This window comes from Citrus clementina, unplaced genomic scaffold, assembly GCF_000493195.1.
Source record: "Citrus clementina cultivar Clemenules unplaced genomic scaffold, Citrus_clementina_v1.0 scaffold_5, whole genome shotgun sequence".
NCBI lineage: Eukaryota > Viridiplantae > Streptophyta > Magnoliopsida > Sapindales > Rutaceae > Citrus > Citrus x clementina.
The window spans coordinates 19982078-20002692 of record NW_006262201.1 but is presented as its reverse complement, the minus strand read 5'-3'; the positions used below and the strand labels follow the sequence as shown (position 1 = coordinate 20002692).

The 20615-nt window shown below is 34.7% G+C and overlaps 1 protein-coding gene across 1 annotated transcript; it reads left to right on the top strand.

Annotated features, from left to right (window-relative positions):
- Positions 1-11445: 11445 nt before the first annotated feature.
- Positions 11446-13768, top strand: LOC18040313 (receptor-like protein 12). The gene is made up of 3 exons (XM_024183619.1): positions 11446-11956; positions 12132-12275; positions 12369-13768. Exons 1-3 carry the CDS (start codon positions 11446-11448, stop codon positions 13766-13768), a joined length of 2055 nt encoding a protein of 684 aa, XP_024039387.1.
- The last annotated feature ends 6847 nt before the right edge of the window (positions 13769-20615 follow it).

Below are 20615 nucleotides of genomic sequence, written 5' to 3'. Positions count from 1 at the left end.
AGACTGTCGTTAAAAGCCTAGGATTCTTTCCAAATAAGAATTTTTTTCCTCTTATAATTCCTATAAATCTGAATAGGAATAAAAATGATATGCTTACCTTACTTATCTCCTAAGAAATATCTAGAGCATTTAATAAACTTTTTGTTTGAACTAACTTCTTCCTCTAAATAAATCCCACGCACCATTTATAAAAATCATGTCACTAATTGACTTGCTAAATTAGACATCTAGTTAAAACCAGGAAACGATATTCCTAATAAATTGGAATTTAACTAAATTAGCTAGGAATTGAATAAATTAAACCCTATTTGTAACATATGTGAAAAAAAGGGGTGAGGCAGTTAAAAAGTAAATAAAAGTAAATGAAGAAGCTGGAAATGGGGTAACATATACACGTGTGAGAGAGTGAGAGAGAAGCTGTAAAAACCGAGCCAAAAACCCGACCCGTTTGACCCGAAATTATGGATAGATGTTCGTTTTTGAGTTTATTGTATAAATTTAGTCGTAATTCCAATTTATGGAAAATAATTATGTCGTTTCCTTGATTTAGGAGGATCTGCAAGCGATAATCAGTCCGCGGACGTGGACGATAACCGAGCGTGAACACCGTCACTGTGAGTGGAATATACAAAACCTATTTTCATGGTTAATTATGATAGTAAAGTATGTTTGCGAAATAAATATTTTAAATATTCTGATTTAATGATTTTCTCGAAATGGATTTTATTCATGCATTGATATTATATTAAAATGTTTGGTTAATGGTTTTCCGTATGGACTTGAATAAAATATGATAGTATCTTAAAGATGAGAAAAGTGGATTTAGACGTGATAATGAAAAGAAAGATATGATTAGAATGTATATGAATATGAGTATAGAGATTGTTTTTAAAATCATTGGACAGTACCCTTCTCTCCACATACAATGATACAAATGAGATGAGAGGCCTTTGGGGCCCGTCTGAACACACATAGAGGCTTTGGACCGTGTGTTTGGGCGCTTTAGCATTTTGGGGGCATATACATGGGGTATGATGGTTGCAGACATACAAATATGAGATACAGACAGATATTGAGATACAGATGATACAGATGAGATACAGGCCTTTGGGGCTCGTCTGAGTACACATAGAAGCTTTGGGCCTTGTGCTTGGGCGCTTTTGTCCTTTAGGGACTAGATTATGCATGCACAAATATGATGAGATATGAGATTGTATTTCCTTGTCTATCCGTGTAGCTATGGGGCGTGACGGTACCTAGATAGTAAGTCATTGCCCGTCCGTTGAGGTTTGGATACGACGAGTTTATTCCCCTGGATAATTGTTTGGTAATGATTTTCAGATCTGTATATTCTATATAATATCGTGATATGATTTCCATGGTTATTAAGTACGATATTATTTATGCTTTTCACGGTTAGCAATCTGATTTAAATGTTAAATGACTTATTACTGGTTTCTCGCATATGGTTTGATAAAATCGTATTTGGAAATGATATGATTATTTCTTTTAAAGTAGGAATTAATTTTCAAAAATTACTATCCACTCATTGAGCTCACTAAGGCTTATACTCATTCCGTTTTTATTATATTTTCCCCCCACCAGGAGGTTGCAGATACACCAGACCAACCCAGCGACTGTAAATGCATTTTGAGTCTTTGCTACGTGTTGGTATTAGAAGAAATAGATGCTTTTTGTTAGGACATCGTGGTTATCTCGTTCTTTTGGGCTTGTATAATTTTGTTATATTATTCTTTTGGGATTAAGAATAAATTGAGGTATATTAATATTAGTTATAATATTATCCTTTGAGATTCTAGAGTTATCTTGGGAAAAACTTAGTATTTTGGTTGAGGATGTTGATTATTGGAGTTTGTTGTAAATTGAATTATTTTGGAAGTGCTTGTTTTACATTTTTTCAGATTGGGAGTGTTATATTTATAAAGGAAACTCTATCGAATTTTCGGCAGAATCTTTACCAATTAGATTATTATTAGATAGACTCACCCTGGGGTTTGGGGCTGGTTGTTTAAGTTGGTATTAGAGCATGGTTTTAGATTTTGCAGACTTTACTACCTTAGTAAGAATAAGTTTTATTTTTTTTATTAAAGTTAGAATTTATATCTTGTAGGCACCATCATGCTTTGTCGTAGCAGTAGACGTAGTCGTGGCCGTACTAGGCCAGTAGTTGGGTTGTCTTCTAGTGGGGTACCTATGGGGGAAAGTGAACTTGTGAAAGAGGGGTAGTTGAATCCTCCACATATGAAATTGCACAATAGGCGCCAGGGATTGCCCCAAATATTGAGCAGTCATTTGATAGGCTAGCTCAGATCATGACTACAGTTGTGCAGAATCAGACTCAAGAGCATGCTGGCAATGCAATCATTATTGAGCGAGTGAGAAACTTAAATGTTTCCGAAGAACCACTTGAGGCTGAGTCATAGTTTGTTAAGTCAGAGCGTACTTTTGACATGATGAAGTGTTCAGAGGATGACAGATTATCCTTTGCCACTTTCTTGCTCGAGGATAGAGCTTACCATTGGTGGCAGACAGTGGAAAGATGATATCAGGGGCATGCTGCGATTACTTGGAGCATTTTCCATAAGGAATTCTACAATCATTATTTTCCAGCTGTGTATTAGGATATTAAACGGAGTGAATCCCTTCTGGTAGTTCAGGGATCCCTGACAGTTGAGGAGTATGAGAAGAAATTTTTAGACCTCTTTAGATTTGCTACATCTGTAGTCGGTGATGAGAAAGAGAGATGCAAATGGTTTGAGGAAAGCCTCCGATTTGAGATTCGTACCACCGTGACTGCATTACGATACACTGAGTTTGGAGAGGTAGTTGAGGCAGCCAGGAGAGTAGAGCACAATATTTCAGAGGGATGCAAAGTTTGTGCACTGAAGCAGAAGCATAGCCAGAGCTGGGCAGAGGGTGGCTCTAGTAGTAGGCCATCCAGATGAATTTCCTAAGATGCCATCTAACAGGGAAGATGAGTTTTCTATTGACTTAGTCCCTGGAACATCTCCTATATCTATGGCACTATACAGGATGGCTCTAGCAGAGTTGAAGGAACTGAAGTTTCAATTGCAAGAGTTGGTAGATAAAGGGTTTAATAGACCTAGTGTGTCCCCGCGGGGAGCTCCAGTCTTGTTTGTTAAGAAAAAAAATGGGACTTTTAGACTTTGCATCGACTACAGACAGTTGAAAAAAGTTACGGTACACAATAAGTATCCACTTCCGTGTATTGATGACTTGTTTGATCAACTTCAGGGGGCGAAAGTATTTTCTAAGATCGATTTGTGCCCGAGGTACCATTAGCTTAGAATTAAAGAGGCCAATGTTCCTAAAACAACATTTAGAACCTATTATGGACAAATGAATTCTTGGTGATGCTATTTGGGTTGACAAATGCTCTAGCAGCTTTTATGGACCTTATGAATAAGGTATTTCGCCCGTACCTGGATCGGTTTGTGATTGTATTCATTGATGATATCTTGGTGTATTCTCGAAGTGAGGAGGTGCACGCAGAGCATTTGCAGACTGTTTTACAGACTTTGAGACAAAAGCAGTTGTATGCCAAGTTCAGCAAGTACGAGTTCTGGTTGGACAGAGTAGTATTTTTAGGCCATGTGATATCAGCTGAAGGCATTATGTTGATCCTCAAAAGATTGAAGCTGTTGTGAAATAGGAATGGCCTACAAATGTCACAGAGGTTAGAAGTTTCCTGGGGTTGGCTGGCTACTATCGTAGATTTGTGGAGGGATTCTCTAAGATTGCTACTCCTCTAACACGGTTAACCAAAAAGAATGCTAAGTTTTAATGGGATGATGATTGTGAAAAGAGTTTTCAAGAACTTAAGATACGTTTGACCTCAGCACAAGTTCTTACACTTCCATTTGGTAATGAAGGATTTGTGGTATACAACGATGCCTCTAGGCAAGGATTGAGTTGTGTGTTAATACAACATGATAAAGTGGTGGCTTATGGTTCTAGACAACTTAAGAAGCATGAGCAAAACTACCCAACACATGACCTAGAGCTAGCAGCAGTGGTATTGGCACTCAAGACATGGAGGCATAACCTATATGGGGCAACGTGTTAGATTTTCACCCATCATGAGAGTCTCAAGTATTTATTTACTTAGAAAAAGCTAAATTTGAGATAGAGGAGATGGATCGAGCTAATTAAGGACTACGATTGCACTATTGATTATCATCCGGGCAAAGCGAATGTGGTACATGATGCACTAAGTAAAAAGTCTTCCAGCTTTATAGCTCACTTACGAATGACATATATGCCTCTGTTGATCGAGTTGAGATCTTTGGAAGTCAAGTTGAACGCTGACAATTGTGGAGCTTTAATAGCTAACTTTCGAGTTAGGCCGACTTTGATTGACAAAGTTCACCAAATGCAAGCTCAGGACCCACAATTAATGAAGTTGAAAGAGGATGTGCAAAAATGTTTACGAACCGATTTTACGGTAAGAGACGACAGAGTCTTAGTCATGGGTAATAGACTCTGTGTACCTGATATTAAGGATCTAAAAGAAGAGATTATGGAATAAGCTCACTGTTCGGCTTATGCGATGCATCATGGTAGGGCGAAGATGTACAACACCCTGAGGGATCATTGTTGGTGGAAGGGCACGAAGAGAGAGATAGCAGAATTTATTTCTCGATGTTTAGTCTGTCAGCAGATTAAAGCTGAACACCAAAGGCCTACAAGGTGTTCTCAGTCGCTTTCTATTCCTGAGTGGAAGTTGGGAGCACATCACTATGGATTTTATAGCGGGACTTCCACGTACTCAGAAAGGACATGATAGTATTTTGGTGGTTGTTGATCAACTTACAAAATCTGCTCACTTTTTACCATTCAAAACCACCTATTCGATGGACAAGTTAGGGAGTATTTATATGGCTGAGATAGTTCGACTTCATGGAGTACCCGTGTCCATAGTCTCAGATAGAGATTCCCGGTTTACTTCTAAGTTCTGGACCAGCTTGCAAAATGCTGTAGGCACCAAGTTGACGACAAGATACAATTGATCCAGGATAGATTAAAAGTGGCCCAAGATAGATAGAAGAGTTATGCAGACAAGCGTAGGCAGGAACTTGAATTTGAAGTTGGTCATAGAGTTTTCATACGAATATCTCCTTGGAAAGGGGTGCTTTGATTTAGGAAACGTGGGATGCTAAGACCACGTTACATTCAGCCTTATGAGATCATTGAGCTCATCGGTCTGTTAGCTTATCGATTAGCTCTACCACCAGAGTTATCCAGAGTCCACGATGTGTTTCATGTCTCAATGTTCCGAAAGTACATATATGATCCGAACCATGTGTTATCGAAGCAACCAATTCAGTTGAAGGAAGATTAGACTTACGAAAAGGAACTAGTGGAGATACTAGAAGAGAAACACCAAGTTCTGCGTTCTAAGACCATTCCTCTAGGAAAAGTACGATGGAGGAATCATACAAAGGAAAAGGCTACATAGGAATGCGAAGACTTAATGCGAGCTCAGTATCCTTATCTTTTCTTATTAGGTACGTAAATTTCGAGGACAAAATTTTTATAAGTGGGGAGGATTGTAACATATGTGAAAAAAAAGAGGTGAGGCGGTTAAAAAGTAAATGAAGAAGCTGGAAATGGGGTAACAAATACACGTGTGAGAGAGTGAGAGAGAAGCTGTCAAAACCGACCCAAAAACCCGACCTGTTTGACCCGAAATTGACTCGGCCATATCTTACGATTTCGGCCACTCCACCGGTCAAGCTTGGTACCAATCTGAGGCTTGAAGTCTGGCCATCATACCCCAGCCGTCCACGTTATCGAAAAACAACCAGAACATCGGCGACCAAAGCTTGAAAAACCCGCGACTTTTCCACTTTGCTCTGTCGAGATTTTCGGCGGTTTTGGGTGACACCACTGGCTGGATTTTGTTCCCCACAACTCCCTTTTGATTTTCCGACCATCCACAGCCACCGAGAGCTGTCGATTTGCTGTGGTTCAGCCGTTGTAGTTACAGGGCTGTCGAGCTAGATTCCGGTGTCGTCGCCAAGCGTGGGAGCACACCGCCAGTATCATTGAACTTAGCTCAGCGAGAAGTGTCTAACCTGAGCTTTCCGGTCACTGTTGCTTGAATTTCGGCCACCATTGACCGGCAAGGGCAATTCAGTAATTTCACATTTTGAGGGTGATTTTGTAATTCCTGAGCCTGTGGATGTTTTAGTAATTCCTAAAATTGAGGATTGAGTGTAATTACAATTTTGAGGGTAATTCAGTGATTTACGATTTCAGAGTATTTTCATGATTTACATATTCGAGGGTATTTTGGTAATTCTATCGACACGGGAGTTGTAAATTATGGATAGATGTTTGTTTCGAGTTTACTGTATAAATTTAGTCATAATTCCGATTTATGGAAAATAATTATGTCATTTCATTGATTTTGTAATTCATGAGCCTGTGGATATTTTAGTAATTCCTAAAATTGAGGATTGAGTGTAATTATGATTCTAAGGGTAATTCGGTGATTTACGATTTCAGAGTATTTAATGATTTACGGATTCAAGGGTATTTTGGTAACTCTATCGACACGGGAGTTGTAAATTATGGATAGATGTTCGTTTCAAGTTTATTGTATAAATTTAGTCGTAATTCCAATTTATGAAAAATAATTATGTCGTTTCCTTGATTTAGGAGGATCCGCAAGCAATAAGCAGTCTGCGAACGTGGACGATAACCGGACGTGAACACCGTCACTATGAATGGAATATACAAAACCTATTTTCATAGTTAATTATGATAGTAAAGCATGTTTGCGAAATAAGTATTTTAAATATTCTGATTTAATGATTTTCTCGAAATAGATTTTATTCACGCATTAACATTATATTAAAATGTTTGGTTAATGGTTTTCCGTACAGACTTGAATAAAATATGAGAGTATCTTAAAGATGAGAAAAGTGGATTTAGATGTGATAATGAAAAGAAAGATATGATTATAATGTATATGAATATGAGTATAGAGATTGCTTTTAAAATCATTGGACAATACCCTTCCCTCCAGATACAGTGATACAGATGAGATGAGAGGCCTTTGGGGCCCGTCTGAACACACATAGAGGCTTTGGGCCGTGTATTTGGGCGCTTTTGCCTTTTGGGGGGATATGCATGCGGTATGATGGTTACAGAGATATAGATATGAGATACAGACAGATATTGAGATACATATGACACAGATGAGATACAGGCCTTTGGGGCTCGTCTGAGTACACATAGAGACTTTGGGCCGTGTGCTTGGGTGCTTTTGTCCTTTGGGGACTAGATTATGCATGCACAAATATGATGAGATGATATGATGAGATATGAGATGGTATTTCCTTGTCTATCCGTGTAGCTCTGGGGGGTGACGGTACCTAGATAGTACGTCATTGCCTGTCCATTGAGGTCTAAATACGACGAGATTATTCCCCTGGGTACTTGTTTGGTGATGATTTTTCAGATCTGTGTATTCTATATAATATCGTGATATGATTTCCATGGTTATTAGGTACGATATTGTATATGCTTTTCATGGTTAGTAATCCGATTTAAATGTTAAATGATTTATTACTGGTTTCTCACATATGGTTTAATAAAATTGTGTTTGGAAATGACATGATTATTTCTTTTAAAATAAGAATTAATTTTCAAAAATTACTATCCACTCACTGAGTTTTATATTCATCCCGTTTTTATTATATTCCCCCCCCCCACCAGGAGGTTGCAAGTACACTAGACCGACCTAACGACTGTAAATATATTTTGAGTCTTGGCCACGTGATGGTGTTAGAAGATATAGATGCTTTTTGTTAGGACATGATGGTTATCTCGTTCTTTTGGGATTGTATAATTTTGTTATATTATTTTTTTAGGATTAAAAATAAACTGAGGTATATTAATATTAGTTATAATATTATTCTTTGAGACTTTGGAGATGTCTTGAGAAAAACTCAGCATTTTAGTTGAGGATGTTGATTATTGGAGTTTGTTGTAAATTGAATTATTTTGGAAGTGCTTGTTTTACATATTTTCAGATTGGGAGTGCTATATTTATAAAGGAAACTTTGCTGAATTTTCGGCAGAATCTTTAACAATTACATTATTATCAATCCAGTTTTGATGAGATTAGATAGACTCACCCTGGGGTTTGGGGCGGGTCGTTTCACTATTACATGATATTTAGTAAATAAAATTTCAATACTAAACTTGCTATAAGATGTCAACTCGATAAATAGTAGACTTAACACAATTAATTAGGGGATATAGTAAACCCTATCCCTCATTAAATGCATAAAGCTAAGGTGATATAAAATCTTACTCTTTAAATGCATAAAGCTAAGATGATATAAAATCTTCAGAAAACCATGAATGTAGGACCTACATTAACAAAAATGACAATTTGAAAAGCCATTTGCATCTCGAGAAGAAAGAGCGCTAATCTTTGAAGGAGAGAAATCCTACCAAGGGATGTGAGTACATTGAAGACCCAAGTTTGACTACAGACATTTGCAATGCAAGTACATTTCAAATGGTCAAAGAGGGATGAAAAGAAGAAGTTGGATCGCCAGCATGAAATCAGACTCTAACCAAATATTGAACCAACCCCTATTAAAGGCATTTTCAACAACTATTATGATAGCAAATAAATAAATTTTTTAATTAAATTATTAATTAATAGTACAATAACTCAAAATTAAAAATATGCTTTCTTTGATTAATTTAAAAAAAAATTTCAAACTCTAAAACTAGACACCCACATCCATTCCATTAATCCGTTATCTAATTAGCTAGCTAGGTACTATTTTAGTTAGTTTAGAAAGTGTACTGTTTGATCATTAACATCGTAAACTTGATGAAATCGTAATAACTGCGTTGAAGTATTGAAAGTGCGAAATTCAATACAATAAAATTTAAAACAAATACCCTCTCCTCACTCATGTGAGCAGGATTGAACATTTAAATTAGTTCAAGAGATTTTACTAGTTTAAGTAGGAGCACTCATTCTAGTTATAAACATTCCATAAATATTATGATTGTTTTAATGGAACTTATTTTAGGATGAGAACATTCAAGTCTTTTTGACAATTTAAATAAAAAAAATGTTTTTGGCCAATAATTAGTATAATATGGAAATCTGATAGCTAGTGCAACAAATAGGGAGAACTGGTTCTACCCTTTTCTTTTACTTTAATCCTCCTTAATTACACGATGAGAGTCAGAGTAGAGAGTTCAAGAAAATGCAGAGACATCGGACAACAGAGTCAGAGTTCTCTGTCTACGTACTGGGAAATCTAATCCCCAAATGAAACACAACATACAAGCATTGATGGAGTAGAAGATCTCATTCAAGGCACTGCTGGAGGATAATTTAAACAAGTTAAAAAGTTTTAGAAACTTTAGTTTCTAACATAAGAGGAATTTAGGTGCACTAATTAGAGCCCATCTCAGAGACCATCAGGTAAAGCTCATTACAAATTGGCGCATTGGCAGCTCGGCTAAGAAACCTAAAGGAGTAAAACTCGAATTCTTGACCTTGAGAATAATTAAGTTGAGGAGGTGTCATCACTCAGCCAACGAGTGCGCGGTTTACAAAGAAAATTCAAATGCCGTGGGGAGGAAAATTTTAGAGTTGTAGTGAAAAGTCATCAAGACAATGACATTCCCTAAAGTATGCAGAATACTCAACTTGCCGTGAAGGGAAATTCAAGTGCGGAAAGGATAAAAAAGAAGAAGAAGAAAATTAATTCATTGACCCATTAGATGACAAATTATAGAAAATGAAAGGAAATATAAACACAGGTCAACTTCGATAGATCATCAGTTCCAAATTTTAGATGATATATTTTGTCAAACCAAACAATGGAACAAATTAAAGAATTTTTTTTTTTTTTTGAGGGACCTTGCCTCTTCAGAAGTTAATTTTTGTTAGCCAATGGCTTAATCATCAGTTCCAAATTTTATTACTTTTGCATCCATGCCATTCATGCATTTTTCAGTAACGATAGACTCTCACTAGTCTGGAGTTTCCATTAGCCTCTGTCACGCCATAGTCGTACTCAGAGATGGTAACTTATGATACAATTAATACATGAATCTGACTCCGAATTAGCGATTTTGAATTGACCTAAATTACTCTCACCGATATTATCTGTGTTATATTTTAAAAAATAGTTTTCTCTTTTTGGGGTTCAATTTTTATTTTTTTTGGGTATATTGTAGGAACATTTTTTTTTAAATGAAAATTTTGAGAACTTTAAAAGAACTATACTAATAACCATTCTGCGAACAAAAATAAAGATAACAATATTTTTTTATCCAACAACTAAGAGTTCAAATTATCTTGATATCCATTATAATGATATATGGCCAATTTTTAATTTTAGTTGACTTAGAACAGTGTCCAAAAATACATCACTCTTTCGTCATTCTTATGTTAAAAAGTAAGAAATAATTTTCTGACACGGCATATGTACAGAGCATGCAAAGGCTTATCATTAGTAGTCTTGAGTCTCTGAAATCGATCGTCTGTTGACTATAATTTATGATGATTAATAGTGGGTCCGATGATACGAAATGAAAGGTTTTTAATTGATCAAAGTTGAAAATCATGTCAATTTTAGTAAATCCAAATTCATTAATTTGTCTTGTGTTTGTGTCTGATTAATTAGCTAATCGTGCCGAAATTGTCACTTCTACTATTGTGACTTTGTTTCCATTAAAATTAATTTAATTATCATCTTTTTTCACTAGTTTTTTTTTTAAATTTAATAAACCACGGTTAAGGAATGGAATTCACCATTTTTCCCCAGTTGTTTGTAAGATTTGTTTGAATTTTGAGTTGATATCATATCCAAATAATATTTATCATTTTTTAAAAAATTTCAAGTGGTCAGGACCACTTCGGAATTATGTTTTTCATTTTTTCAAACAAAAAATAAAAATGAATGTATTACTCATTTACTCATTTTCATTTTTTCCCTGTGCTAATTAATTAATCCTCACGTTTGCTATAAACGTATTTTCGGTGGTGACGGAATGGTAAAAGTTTACGACATCACATCAAATAATAAAAAATAAATATTATTAAGACTAACTTTTGTCGACTTAAAAAAACAAAAAAGAGTCCAAACTAAAGATCCTTAAATTTCTTCACATCTACAAAGTTAAACAAATTTTATTTTTGAGAAAACTATGGGCTTATCGTCCATATGTTTATTCACAATATTCATACGGTTAGTTTTTCCCTTCTTTTTCTTTAATTTTACAATTGCTAACGTCACTGCTTCTTCTATGCTGCCACTCTGCCATGATGATGAGCTTTCTGCTTTGTTGCAATTCAAAGAAAGCCGCATCAGTGGTGATTTTTATGCTTGGAAATTTGACTGTCGTCCTACAATGGCATCATGGAAGCCAGAAGAAGGTAGCGTTGATTGCTGCTCTTGGGACGACGTTCATTGCAATAAGAACACCGGTCATGTCATCAAGCTTGACCTCTCCCATAGCTGCCTTTTTGGTTCTATCGACTCTAGCAGCAGCCTTTCCAAGCTTGTCCATCTCGAGTGGCTTAATCTTGCTTTGAATGACTTCAATTCCTCCGAAATCCCACCAGAAATCATCAACCTTTCCAGGTTATCATACTTGAACCTCTCTGGAACTTCTTTATCTGGTCAAATACCTTCAGAAATTCTAAAGCTCTCCAACTTGGTGTCCCTTGATTTATCACTAAATGATGTTCCTGGTAGTAGAGTTGAACTCCAGAAGCCCAGTTTCGAAAATTTAGTCGAGAAGTTAAGTAATCTAAAAACACTTGACCTTGGTGATGTTTCTATTGATTCAATGATACCTCATAACATCGGAAATCTATCTTCTTTGACGTTTGTTTCTCTTCAAAACTGTGAATTGCAAGGTAATTAAATTTTATATATTTTCTCCTTAATTAATATACATGCATGTTATTGTTAAATATATATATTTTACTCGAAAATTGTCAATTGCAATGTTAAATTCATTAGTAAAAATTATTATTATTTTTTATTTTCCACTTAAGCAATGTGTTCTTTTTTTTTTTTTACTAATTTCAGGAAGAATTCCATCTTCGATCGGTAATCTATCAAAGCTCCTTCATTTAGACATTTCACTAAATGAATTACAAGGTGAGCTGCCTATTTCTGTTGGTAATCTTCATTCATTGAAAGAACTAGATCTCTCTGCAAATTTTTTGTCGAGTGAGTGGCCTATTTCCATTGGAAATCTTAGTTCTTTGTAAGAACTTGACCTTTCACAAAATAGATTTTTTGGTGAGTTGCCTATTTCCATAGGAAATCTTGGTTCTTTGAAAGAACTTGACCTTTCACAAAATGGATTTTTTGGCGAGTTGCCTACTTCCATTCGAAATCTTTTTTCTTTGGAAAAACTTGACCTTTCATTTAATAAATTTTTGGGTGAGTTTCCTTGGTCGACTGGAAATTTTAGTTCTTTGAAGCTATTAGATCTGAGGTCATGTGGTTTTTGGGGCAAAGTTCCACATTCAATTGGTAATTTCACCCGGCTACAATTTTTGTATCTTGGATTTAATAATTTTTCAGGTAACTTACTTGGTTCCATTGGAAATCTTAGGTCATTGGAAGCAATATATATGTCTGAGTGTAATTTTTCAGGTCAAATTACATCTTCACTTCGGAATCTTACCGAACTTGTCGTCCTTGACATGGCTCAAAATTCTTATGGAGGAACGATAGAGTTAGTTTTAGGTCTCTCATTAAATAGGTTGTCAATGCTCACCAAAGCCACTTCTAATACCACTTCACAGAAAATTCAATATATAGGACTGCGTTCATGCAATCTTACTAAATTTCCACATTTCTTGGAAAACCAACGTGATATGGTGGTCCTGGACCTTTCTGACAATAGAATTGAGGGAAAAGTACCCAAATGGTTGTTAGACCCCAATATGCATAATCTAAATGCCTTGAACCTTTCGCATAACTTGTTAACCGGGTTTGATCAGCATCCTATTCTTCTTCCAGGGAATAACGGTGATTTGGTGACTTTTGATCTTAGCTCTAATAATTTACAAGGACCACTCCCAGTTCCACCCCCCGGAACCGTTAACTATCTAGCTTTTAGCAGTAGCTTAACAGGGGAAATTCCATCGTGGATATGCAATTTGAATATACTTGAAAGCCTTGTTTTGTCTCACAATAACTTAAGTGGCTTGCTTCCTCAGTGTTTAGGCAATTTCAGCAATGAACTTTCAGTGCTCGACTTGCAGGGGAACAACTTCTCTGGGACCATCCCAAATACATTCACTAAAGAAAGTAGATTAGGCGTGATGGATTTAAGCCATAATCTGTTTCAAGGAAGAATTCCAAGATCATTGATCAACTGTTCAAAGTTGGAATTTCTTGGTCTTGGGAACAACCAGATTAGTGACACTTTTCCCTCTTGGTTAGGAAGTCTGCCAAAATTGAATGTCGTCATCCTACGATCCAACATATTTTATGGCATTATAGAAGAACCCAGAACTGGTTGTGGATTTTCTAAATTCCGCATTATTGACCTATCTGACAACAGATTTACTGGAAAGCTTCCATCAAAGAGTTTCCTGTGTTGGAATGCCATGAAAATTGTCAATGCAAGTGAGCTAAGATATCTGCAAGATGTGCTTTGTCTGTATGGACAATTGTCCAATGATATACTTAGCACTTATGACTACTGATCATTGACAATGAACAGCAAAGGGCGAATGATGACATATAACAAGATTCCAGATATCCTCGCGGGCATTATTCTCTCAAACAATAGTTTTGATGGGGCGATTTCAGCATCGATTGAGAATTTAAAGGGACTTCAAGTTCTAAACCTCCAGAACAATAATCTCCAAGGCCATATTCCATCATGTTTGGGCAATCTAACAAATTTGGAATCATTGGATCTCTCAAATAACAAGTTTTCAGGACAGATTCCTCAACAACTGGTTCAGCTCACATTTCTCGCATTCTTCAATGTCTCGGACAATTGCCTTGCAGGGCTTATACCACAAGGAAAGCAATTTGCTACATTTGACAACACTTCTTTGGACCGCAACTCAGGATTTTGTGGAAGGCCTTTGTCCAAAGAATGTGAGAGTGGTGAACCTCCAACAATTGAAGATCATACTTAAAGGTCGGAGAAGTCTCTGTTTTCGGGCGCATCTGATTGGAAAATCATTCTGATTGGCTATGCGGGCGGACTTGTGGCAGGATTGGTTCTCGGGTTCAACTTCAGCACAGGAATTATCGGATGGATTCTGGAGAAGTTGGGAACGCAGCAAAAGGCAACAAGGAGGAGGAGGATACGTAGAAACTGAATGCAATTGTAATGTTGTTGTGATTTTCGTTTCTAATTCTATCATTTTAATGTTGATGGTTTTTTTTTATTAAAAGGATCCTTACATTTCTCCTTAAAAAAATAAATGTAAACTGGTTTATTATATATTAAAAACTGGTTTATGGTTTTGTCGCTTTTCAAATTTAAATCACTACTAGGTATGAATAAAAAAATAATAGTGTTTGGTAATTAACATAGTATTAATTGATAATTGTGAGGGATTAGGTTCTACTTCTACCATTAAAAAAATTATAATAATAATAATTTTGACAACAAAAGTAAAGCTAACAAAGGTTTTTATGCAAGAACTATGAGTTCGAATCATCTTTAACTTTGGTTGACTTAAAACAGTGCCCCTGCATCTGTCCTTCGTCATTCCTATCTCAAAACCTAAGAAATAATTTACAGCTATGTGTCTGCTTCTAATGAACAGCATCTATATTAGTGTACTGGACAAACAAGAAGCAAATTTATTGACCAATTAGATAACAAATTAATTATTGAAAATAAAAGGAAATGTAACAAAACCCCGATGAATAAGTTTGATATATCTAATTTTAAATTAAAAGAAAAAGATATTTACACAGAAAAAGATCTTACAATGACTCCGGAAGTGCTTTTTCTTTTAAATGAAAAATAAAAATTGACGCCTAATGAAGATCACAATAAAATTCAAAAAGTATATTAATGAGATTATAAGAAATTGAATTTACGATACCGAACTAAAGACTTTCTGTGTGTTACAGGAACAATTTAAAGTTTTATGTATCGTTCTGTGTTAGGTCCCAGTCAGATGCAGACAATGATTACGAATAATGCTAGTGATATTTTTCTGCTTATGGTGAGAAATAACCAAATAATTGTAGTTTGAATTCTCAATGCCTTTATTCATATTCTGGAGCTTATTTATAATAACAAGACTTTGATTTTCAACCCACAATCACGGCTGAAATCAATAAAACAAATATTAAAATAACAACTTAGCTAATATTTCGAAACAGAAAGATAATCGAAAACAACTTCCGTGTCTTAGCTTCCCCTTTAATCGTTGCACAATCGTTGATAAGGTTATCCCCAGATCACGGCTCCAGCACTTATCTTCACAATATCTGCACATGCATGTCTCATGCATGGCTTGCATGGGAGTCAACTCATGTTCTCACGGCTCCAGCACTTATCTTCACAATATCTGCATATGCATGTCTCATGCATGGCTTGCATGGGAGTCAACTCATGCTCTCAGTAGTATACTTAGGGTTTGGCTTTGGCATTCTTCCAGATCTTCGTGGCTCATGCATTTGCTTTCTATCATTCTGAAAGCTTTAATTCACTTTACCGAAAAGTCTGGGTGAAGATGTGCCATCGAGTGAATACATTGTGACTGAGGCTTGCACCGGAGCTGGAAGATTTCAACAGTTAAAAGATGTTGCTGTGTTTGTTTGCCTAGAAAGTGAAGGGAAAATACTAAAAGTTTTGATAGAAGAATAGTGAGCCAAATTCATTTCATTAAGCTACAAAATGAACTGAGATTACAGGGGTTTATATATACATATCCAGAGGCTTCTTAAGCAAAGCAACAGCCTCCGTAACTGACTGCTGACGTGGCTGATGACTCAGCATATTGCTTAACAGCTTGCTGATTCATCAGCCGACCTGAGCAGCTCATGTTAATGCTTATTCTTAACATCAAGAACCCGTTGATGATAATTGATACTGAAATTTTTTTTCCTAACTTAATTTTGAAAATATGCTCTTTTGATATTTGAATATTGCTCGAGCATTCATTTTCCTGCTTGGATTTGGATAGATCGACGTAAAATATCAGAATTTCGCATAATTTTTCACACAATGAATGACAATACTTTTTCGTTTAAGTTTGCTGCTGTGTTTACTTTCAATACTATTTAACACAAAACGCTCGTTTAAGTTTCAGTGCCAAAGCTTTAAAGATGTTAATCGATGGGTTTGTGAGTAATGTTTCATTGGCTTATTTTAGAGGTCTGACGATTTGATTATTGTTTCATGGTTAGAGCTTAGAGAAGGCAATTGCCCCCCTTTGCTCATTTGATTCAGATTCAAGCTGACTGTAACTATAGGTTTCAATTTTGATTATAAAATAACACTGGGTCCAAGTTTTGGCCATAGGTGTTACAATTAATTTCAATTACTTTGTAATCCAGTTGGATAAATATCTCACTACTAGAATAATGGGCTAACATGACAGAATTTTTGTGATAGATATTAGAAAATTGGTCATTTATCACAAGAATATGATAGACACATGACAGAATTTTCATACATCATAAAGGCATGACAAATTTGTGATAGAGTTTTTATTTATCATATAAATATGATAGCATATTAATATTTAATGAAACTGTGAGTTTAGGATATATCAATTTGGGCATGAAACGGCACCGTGTTGATTTTTCATAATTTAAAAAATTTTAAAAATAAAAATATTTATTTAACTTCTAAACGTTGTTGTTTACTATAGACTTTAAACTACAAGAAAATTCTAAGTGTTAATAAACACTTCAGCTCCTCTGACTTCATCACTCCATCGGCGAGGGCTGAGAAACCTCACCATTGAAACCCCTCAAAATCCATAATTAACAAGCCCTACTTTAATATAAAAATTGGTTTTGAAATCCATTGCATGGAAACCAAAATCATTGTATATGCTATTGAAGCAACCACTTCATTATAAATTTTTAAGCACAAAATCACCATATATACTCATTGTTGCGCCTTCCATCAACACGTTCACTGTTGAAGTCATCGTTGTCACTATTTCTTTGCATTGTTTAATTGGCGGTGGAGAAGTGTTGGTATGAATTCAAATGCTATTAGTGTCAATGTGCAAGTGTACACAACAAGTAATAAAGTGATGAGTATTCAAGATCGTCTCTACAGGGATTGATGTTATCATACTTGCTACAACAATCTTAACAGTGCAGATTTTGTTTTAAATTAAGATAAAATAATTAATGAAATTAATATACTAATTAAAATAAAAACACAATAAATAAATGCAACAAAGTAAATTATCACGTCAAACTCAAGGATAAAACCAATGGAAATATAGAGTAGTTGAGTGAATAAACTCTCCTAATGGTCTTGACTATTTTCTAATGGTTGGCTCAGTTGCTACAGCATTGGGTAGAATCCTTATGTATCCTCAGCCATCGCATGTAGGATATCTTATATCTATATGCAACATAACAGTGATCAGTTGTTATGCCCACATAAGATATAACATTACACGCTTAGGTTCTATTTACCCTACAAAGTGAATCCCTATGTCTAGTTCATCACTAATTTTAGATTAAGCATGGCCCTTTTGGGATAAATTAAACTCAATCCAGTAAACCCAATCTAAAACCAAGTATTTCTCTGATATGTTCCACTAAGATAGGCCCTTTTGTGGCTCTCTCCTAACTTGTATCATTAAATGGGTGATCAACCGAAATAATGAATAAAAATAAATGCTATCAAAACAAAATGCTACAACAAACATGCAACAACTCATATTTTCAGTCAATAAACCAACAATTCAAATAAATTTAGTTCATGATTTGCAAAAGAAAAATAAAGAACAAAGTTTCGGCCATGAAACACATCCCCATGAATAAATAGAGAACATGAAAACAAGAAAAGGATAAGAAAGATTGAGCTCCCAATTGATCTCTGCAATTTTTCCTCTTGTGCAGCCCTTAATCTCTCTCTTGAATCTTGTTTTTCTTTTGTTTCTATGTGTTTTTCTCCTTGGGTGACGGCTCCCCCTATTCCTTATGATGTGTGCTTTTTTTATAGTTGAAAATTAGGGTAAACGGAAGTCTAGGGCGCACATAAGTCAGGTTAGGAAACTGCAGATCGCAATTCTGCAAGTATCCCGAACAAAATTTTCTTTGTCGTTGTTCCAGGATTGCTACAGCAACGGCTACAGCAACTGCATTGTCCAGATTTGTTTCAATTCTTTTGTAGCTAAGTTATTTTCCATCTTTTGCAAGCCTATTGCATCAGCATTCTTTTCTTGAAATTTGAGCTTCTGGACACCTACAATTATGCATATGATTTAGCATATAAATTATTCTAAATCAAAAAATATTTATTACGAATAAACTAAGATGAATGTTTATGCAAAATATAATAAAAATGCAATGAAAACACATTATTTACTCTCTAAGTATTATTGATTTAAGTTTAAAAGTGCCATGATAATTCTTATTTCATAGAGTTATCAAGAAGCCATCCTTGTAATTACCGAATCCTTAGATTTATTGTCAATTAGCTTTTTTATTTTTTATTTTGAATAAATTAGTTGGGCATTATAAGATTAATTGTCAGTTTTGTTGTTATCTCCCTTATTTGTTCATAATTTATGCCCTTTTTTTGGGGGGATTTCTATCATGAATGGTTTATCTTTATTATTTATTTTTTTAATTCTTGTTTGTTTTTCTGTTATCTTTGGTTATTTTTTTAATTCAAGAAGCTTATACTTTGTCCTTTTATTAAATCTAGAAATTGCTCAATCATTTAATTTAGTATGTCCTTTTTTTTTTAATTTTTTTCCTGAGTTGCAGGACTTCACTGCTTTGTTCCCTTTCGAATTCGATTTCTAACATCAGGTTTGTTCAATTCTTTACTTGCCTTTCCATTCAATGTTTAAAAAATGCTTGCTGGCAATGGTTTGTCTGAATGTTGTTATATTGTGTAATTTTTCAGTCAAAATTTGCATATATGTGAACTGATTTTTCTTGATGATATAGCACTTTTCATTGACTAGTGTGTTTTATTGGGATGGATCCAAAACTAGGGTCCAATGGCGTTGATATATTTTTTTTTAATGATTGTGAGTTAGATTTGGAAACTTGATAATAATTTCTAGTGTATTTTATTGAGTTGAAAAGTGAGGACCCCTTTTTCAATTGTCTTTTTTATGTTTGAAAGAAATGGTACCATGTGGGGGCAAGTTTGGTCATGTGGACCAAGGAACGTTTAGTTGCTTATATATGTATACATAGTCTTGTGGTCCATGAAATGCTGGATAGTCTTGTGGTCCATGAAATGCTGGATCGTTAGAAATTTTTTTTAAATAAATGTTAAAATATGTGGCCTAAATTATTTAGGATGTTATTAGTGGGTATTGTTAGTTAGAGGTTTTGGTAAACGATGACAGCACGTTGGTGAAGTTATATTTGTTGCACGTGATGACGAGTTTTGGTTTTAAATTTATTTATTTCATTAAATTTATAAACTAAATATTAATAATGTTTTGTTGCTTAATTTTATTGATAATGGAAACAATTTATCATTGCAAACCATTAGTACATTATGTTGAAATTTATGTCAATTATATGTCAGGTACTAAACAAAAAATGGATAAATCTTGGCTTAAATATGATATATTGTACCCATAAAAAATTGATATATTGTATGATGACTATGAGGCTGATGTGAAAAACTTTATTAAGACTGTAGTTGAAAGACTAGGATTCTTTCTAAATAAAAGTTTATTTCCTCTTATAATTCCTATAAATCTAAATAGGAATAAATATGATATGCTTGCTTTACTTGTCTTCTAAGAAATATCTAGAGCATTTAATAAACTTTCTGTTTAAACCAATTTTTTCCTCTAAATAAATCATACGCACCAATTATAAAATTCATTCACTAATTAACTTGCTAAATTAGACATCTAATTAAACTAGGAAACGATATTCCTAATAAATTGGAATTTCAATAAATTAGTTAGGAATTTAATAAATTAAAACCTATTACATGATATTCAGTAAATAAAATTTTAATTTATTAGACTTGCCATAAAATGAAAATTCTATAAATAATAGAATTAACACAATTAATTAGGGGATATAGTAAACCTTATCCCTCATTAAATGCATAAAGCTAAGATGATATAAAGTCTTACTCATTAAATGCATAAAGCCAAGATGATGTAAAATCTTAAGAAAATCATGAATCACTACTAGAAAAATGGGCTACCATGACAGAGAATATCCGTCATCCGACCCTCTTTATGACAGAGTTTCTATTTGTCATTGTAGCCCCTGTGATAAATCTGTGACATTAATTTATCTATCACAAGAGTATGTGACAACTTATAACTATCACAAATGTGTCACAAAAAAAGTGATGTCGTTTTAATATTTTGGTGGTAAATTTGTTTTATTGTG